General features: G+C 53.4%; 1 protein-coding gene across 1 annotated transcript; it reads right to left on the reverse strand.

Moving 5' to 3' along the window:
• Positions 1-2,629: 2,629 nt before the first annotated feature.
• On the reverse strand, positions 2,630-5,565 carry LOC104849281 (CD209 antigen-like protein E). Its single transcript, XM_010605621.2, has 6 exons — positions 5,541-5,565; positions 5,227-5,313; positions 4,857-4,949; positions 4,331-4,482; positions 3,552-3,661; positions 2,630-2,793 (listed from the first exon to the last, which is right to left on the reverse strand). The coding sequence occupies exons 1-6, from the start codon at positions 5,563-5,565 to the stop codon at positions 2,643-2,645; spliced, it is 618 nt and encodes a 205-aa protein (XP_010603923.2). The 3' UTR covers positions 2,630-2,642.
• Positions 5,566-6,259: the final 694 nt, after the last annotated feature.

Genomic DNA, 6,259 nt, shown 5'->3' on the forward strand with positions numbered 1-6,259 from the left:
ATCAACTCAATAATCAGAGGTCATTTTTTTTTTTTTAAACAAGGCTCTTACACGAGGCCCAAGTGGACCAAGCAAAAACAAAAAAAAAAGGGAGGTGCTTAGGTCAAAGTGCTAGGCACCTAGCTGAAAGTAAGCCACTCTTTTCACTTAGCAATCAGAATTAGAGCGATAACAGCCATTTGTCCTAAACAGGCTTGATTTCATAGGAAACCTGAAGTAAACTGGTTTCTTGTTCCTTATCGTTCTGTCTCCTTGCCCCTGAAGTACAAGAAAAGTAACTTGGAAATGACCAATCTATTTTTTTGTTGTTGCTTCATCTTTTGTTTTTGCTCTCCTCGGTAATTTCTACCTCTATGATGAGCTCCTCTGAGGACTAGATACTTTATTCTCCTTGGTGTAGCGACTATCAAAGCAAGTGAGATGAACTACACTGTAATTTTGTCCTTTGACAGAAGACAGATGTCACATCAGTAACCCCAAGAAGCTAATACACATTAAGGAAGGAAAAGTTTATTTAGCTCTCAGTTTGGAGAGGTTTCAACCCACGGTCAGCTGGCTCCAGAGGGAACAAGTACATTGCAAGCAGAAGGCAGCAAAAGCAAGCAAGCAAGGGACCTTACCAGCTTCTTTCTGCCCCTTTTATATTCTGTTTAGGCTGCTGGGTTTAGGGTGGTGCCAAAATCATTGGACGGATTTAGTAGTCACACACCCTTAATCCCAGCAACACACACTCTAGCTTCAGCTGCCTATGAAAAAGTGCCACCCATGACCACAGGAGACTTTGACGGGGCATCAACACCCAAACCACAACACAAGGGTGAAAGGGAGAGGGAGCTGGGGGCTTGGCTTCCACCAACCAACCCTCCAGTTGTGAGGCTAGCTCCCAGAGTTACCATCAGATTCCACTAGTTAAGGCCTCAGTTCTACACCTGCCCGCTTCCGTTATTAGCCACACACACACACACGCACACACACGTGCCCAGGCGAACCATGCCCGTGCCAGGCCAGCCGCAACTGGGGGTTTCCCACACCCCCGCCGAAGTGTTGCAGTCTGCCAGCTGACTCACAGACATGCAGAGAACGCGCGGCTTACACCCGGTGTTTCACTACGGAAAGAGCGGGATGGAAGAGTGAGGGCTCAACGGGTGGTTTCCATCCACCTCCCCATGGCGCAGCCCCTCCGCACCGCCATGTTTTGCGATCCTGGGAACTCAGCAAATCTCCTCCTGCAGGGTTTTTAGAGCGGTCCGTCTCCAACTCCGCGGTGGCTGGGACCCGGAATGTCCCGGAAGGCTTGGTTGCCCCCTGATGGGCTTTGGAAGGCGATCGATGGAGTCGTGAGGGCGCTCACCGAGTCGGGTGGTTCACCCACTGATGCGTGCATAATTTGGTGGCGTTACTGGGAGCTGGTGGGAAGTTAGGAGACGGGGCCGCGGCTGGGAAGACGAGAGCTTGTGCCACGTTCTCCTAATGTTCCTGTTTCACCGCGGAACCGGCTGGCCGCGGGGAAACACTGAGCCCAAATGCACCTTTCCTCCTGTAAGCTGTTGCTCTCAGGTGTTCTTTTCTCGCAGTGATAGAGAGCTGACTAACAGACCCTGCCCCGAAAGACAGGTGGGCGAGGCGGAGCACTGCAGTTCCTTTTACCAGGTCTCTGGTTCCTCTGGCAACCTAAGGACGCCCACTCCCGGGCCCCTCGCGGTCACCCATTCAAATCTGGCACATACGGCTGATGATAACCAAGCATGCACGGCATTCAAGAATCCAGACAAAGATCAAATATATGTTTTTATTTTCCCAAATAAGGGAATAGGAACAACCAGCGGGAGTTGGGGGGGGGCGCGTCCAGCAGAGGAGATCTGACAGCAGCAAGAGCTGAATGACCCTTCCGAGTTGTCCTATTCTGGCCCAACATGGCCCAGTCTTTAGCATCCTGCCCTCGAGTAGCACCGGGAAGGAGTCTTACCTCCGCTGGGGCAGCTCCCTGCAGAAGAGTCTAGGCAGGAAGGGCTCACAGCTGCTTTCCCCAGCATTGTAGCAGCTGGAGAAACGTGTCTCCCTGCGGAGAGTTCTGGGAGCCCATCTCGGGACCCCCACGGCACCACCGAGAAGGCAAGGAGCTTGGGGTAGCTGTGTATCAATACACAGCGCCAACTGACCAGGGGAATCAGTTCCCCAGTATGTTCAGCCGGCAGGACGAGCCACAGCAACCAGGGAAAGAAAGTTCTCAGGGGAGATGGAAGACGAGTGAGCAGGGGCGGGAGAAAGCCCCAGGGGATTTAGCAGCAGTTACACTTGGCGACGCCAACCCTGTGATGTCGTTGAGAAAGCAAAGCAGACTAACAAAACACACCCAGCTCCTGGACGGACCTCACACCCAGGCACGGTATGGAACTACACAGATGAATCACAGCCACAGTCCCTAACCCGGGGTGGGGGGGTGGGAGCGGGGAGCCTGGGGACACCAGAGAGGACTGCAGTGGCCCGGCCTTGCTGGGAATGAGAGTCCCGGACAGAGAAGGGTCTCGGCGCCTCCATGTCCAGAGGGAGAGAAGGGACTGGAATAGGCGTGGTTCAGCTCTTCCACCCGGCAGGCAAGCTGCTTGGGCGGCTCTGTTCCCCCTGCAGAAGGGACCTGGTCGTCACTCGCTGGAACAAGAAGCGGCAGGCTTTTTGCATATCCAGAATCTCTTGAGATCGCACTTGGCATCGTTCCAGCCGTCATCTCGAAATTCCACACAGTCTTGGCCCTTGTAGTTGTTGGGCTGCCCTTTGTTCCAGAACTGCGTGAGGCTGCAAAGTCCGCGAGAACGTAAGTCTCTGCCCTGACGCACAGCGGACCCTGTCTCTAGCTCCTGGACCCTTGACTGCGTGGTCTGGGCCCCTGGCAACACGCCCGAACCTCTTGAACTTGGGCTCGGACCCTTGCTTAGGGCAGAATCCTCTTCCCGAGGTTGTGATTTTCAGGTACAAACCAGCCTATCTGGATCCCGCACCTCCAACTACCACACTCGGTGGGCTCACAGCTCGCCTGCCCTCTATCTCTTCGCCAGCCCTGGTTCCACCTACATTGATGCCTGTGGGGTGATATAGGCACCCCCCCTTGGAATCTAGGACTACAACAAGCTACCTTTTTTTAAAAAATTAAATAATTGATTTTATTGGTACATTTTAGGGATACAGTACAGTTACATTCATTGTTGGGATCTTGTACCTTTACATGACAGGTCTTGGTTCTCATTTTTTCCCCTTGTCCCTGTCCTCCCTTCACCTTTTAAAAGGCGTTGGAGGTCTCTTGACCTGTGGGCTTTATTATAACCAGATTTTCTAGTCATACACTGTGTCTTCCACCTCAATCTCAAGATGCAAACGGTTTCTGCGTTTCTCATGGTGGAATTTTAGACACTTGCCATCTTATCTCCGTGTGGGTATGCAGATCATCTCCTCTATCTCAGTAAGTATGCCAAGGGGATAGAGCTCCAAGGATAGCTGAAGCCAGAGTTTGAGAACCCCCCCTTCCCTCTAGGATGCCGCCTCCTCCTCGGATGTACCTGAGCGACAGAGGCGAGCCGTCCACCCAGCGCCACTCGGATTCCTTGTTCAGGTCTGAGAGTCCCATCCAGGCGCTGCCTTTACTCTTAGAAGTCTGCTGCAGGAAGCTCTGGAGGAGGAGAGGAGACAGGAAAGAGCCTCGTTTCCAATTTCCTGGCTAGCATCTCCTTAATCTCTTAGCAGAAAGTTCTACTCACAGTCTAATCTACAGCCTTCTGTTCTCCTGGGCCAAGGACTGCAAGTTATGCTCGAGAGCTTGGAGTCCTCCCATACCTGTATGCTTTGTACAGCTGAGCCCTGTACACAGATGGCTTCTTCTCACACACGCTTGGCGATTACTGCACATTTACCTTTGTGACAAGCTCTAAGCATGTCCACGCGAGATTACTCATGGCCAGGTTTAATGCGTGCATACAAACACGCTACCGTCCTCCTCACCCCTTCTCGGCTCTGTGTGGAAAGACGTCCCGCTGAAGGGTTAAAAGAAGCCACGATGGTAATATTTGCACTGGAGAAATTGGCTCATGGAGGACCCACCTCTGGCCATGACACTGGCACATACTTTGATTGTTTCCCAAGCATGGACTCATGTTCAGAACTTGAGTGTATCTCCTTCGAGGGGCATGAGACCTTCTCATGACATTTTTCTCCTCCCTTTCCAAGTGCGCCAAGAAGTCCCTGGTCCAGAAAACCCCGATCTGACCAAGCATCACCCCCACGACTGCCCAGAGGCCAGGTGCGTGCCCCAGACTAGGACCCCTGCACAGACCACACTCACCTGTTCCTCAGCACTCTCCACGGTGACGAGCTGAGCCCCCTCTTCCTGGCAGGCGGTGATGGATTCATGCCAGTCCCGTTGGGACTTGGAGAAGAAGTAGCACTTGGCTTGGAAGAATGTCCAGTCCCAGGGGCAGGGACGACACAGACGGTCTGTTGGGTGAGACGGGTCAGGCTGGGCCATGTTTGGTGTCCCGCTCCTATGTCTGCCTAGCTCTTAAGTCCTGGAGGGTCAGGGCCTCCTTTACCCTGCAACCTGGGGAAACCACGCTGCTCTCCACTACCTGAGCCCCTTTCCAGCCTCAAGAGAACCCAAGCATCTTGGCTTTTTTTCTCAACTGGGAGAAACCAGGAAGCTGGCTTGCTCGAGTGCCCACTTTGGGCACATCCCCTTGTGAACACCAAGTGCCATCCTGGCGTTTACCTTATGTTCCTAGTTCACACACGAGGAAATTGAGGCTCAGAGAGGTGTTGTGACGCAAGGAACACCCTGTCAGGTCCCCGGGTCTTGGTTTTCCGTCACTCACCAAATCCAGTCTTGAGCTGATTGAGTTCCTGATAGATTTTCTCCTGATTTGACCGCTCCTTCTTCAGCTCCTCCCTGCTGGGGACCTTGGAGGCTGTGCCAAGAGGAAAAATTGCACCCATTCACCCCTCACTCCATGGTCTTCACTGTCCTCGCATGGGTGTCACATCTGAGAGCCAAAGTCTTGTTTAACCTCGCTCGAGCAGGAGGAAACCCGACCCTCGGAGGAGGTGAAAAGACAAGGGCAAGTGGTCTAGCAGTCCATTTCCCCTCCTCCCCGCTCCTGCCCCGGATGCGGGAGGGGCTCTGAGATGGACCCCATCCCTGCTCCAGCCTACTGAAGGAGCCCCATCCCTCAATCTCATCCTGACCGTGGGCAAGGATGGCCACCAGGAGCCCAGCCAAGAGCACGAAGGAGAGCAGCTGGAGGACCGGGGAGACGAGATTGTCCTGCCACCCTGCAGGAGAGAGGGATCACAGGGCTCAGGCAAATAGTGTCCTTGCCTCAGCTCGTCCAGGGACAGCATTGCCACCAGGTTCCTCCTCCACTTCCCCAGGACACAGGAGTCCAGAATCTCAACTTCTATATCCTCAGGGCCCGGAAATCCACAAGGGCAGCATTTACGTCCCCGGCGTCCAGCTATCTGTGAGGAGCTCTTCGCCTCCCACCACCCTCCCACGCTACCTGCAAAGCAATTGAATGCAGACATCGGTCGGTATCCAAAGCTTTTTAGAGAATGTCCGGTGCCAGTGGTTATCAGCCCTTCCTCATCTGAATGAGCGGAGCATCAGTCAGGCCCTGGGCAGGCAGAGACCCCAGCTGTTCCCCTGTACCCCCCAACCCCGAGCTCCCACAACCCCAGCCCAGCCTCACCCAGTGGACCCAGCTGCTGTGTGGCCTCCTTTGTGTCTCTCATGCTCACCACTGACCCTCAGTGCTCCAGGTTTCTGGGAACCAGAGCTTTTATGTCCCACCCCACCATTTTTCTTTCTCTTGAACTTACAGTCATGCAAGAAGAGGAACAGGGAATTGAGCATCCCGGAAGAGGTGAGAGGGAAGAGCCGAGCGTCTCATATTCCAGGAATCTGGGGGGAAGAGGGTTGTGAGTGGTCTCACTTCTGTAGCAGAAAGAACAAGGTGCAGTCCTGGCGTGGCCAAGTTGTGGGGTGCATTTAACAAAACAAGTAACTGTGAAGTAAAGCTCCCTTGTATTCCTTCAGCACCTAGGGAAAGGGAGGACAGGCAATGTCCCCGGTCTTCTGAGAAACACAGTTGTTCTGACACCAGGCCTTGCTCCTTAGTTTGCAGTATCCACACTTATGGCAATTTCTGCTGAATTACGGCCATGGAGATGAATCACCATTCCTGATATTTATTAAACACTTGCTGCAGTCAGGCACTTT

The sequence above is a fragment of the Fukomys damarensis genome, unplaced genomic scaffold (assembly GCF_012274545.1).
Source record: "Fukomys damarensis isolate Sample0158 unplaced genomic scaffold, DMR_v1.0_HiC HiC_scaffold_37, whole genome shotgun sequence".
Taxonomy (NCBI): domain Eukaryota; kingdom Metazoa; phylum Chordata; class Mammalia; order Rodentia; family Bathyergidae; genus Fukomys; species Fukomys damarensis.

Coding starts and splice junctions, on each gene's coding strand:
- LOC104849281 (XM_010605621.2), bottom strand. CDS start 5,565: ATGTCTGCATTCAATTGCTTTGCAG. Junction 4,483..4,856: donor TCAGCTCAAGACTGGATTTG/GTGAGTGACGGA, acceptor CTCACCCAACAG/ACCGTCTGTGTCGTCCCTGC. Junction 3,662..4,330: donor TGGAGAGTGCTGAGGAACAG/GTGAGTGTGGTC, acceptor CTCCTCCTCCAG/AGCTTCCTGCAGCAGACTTC.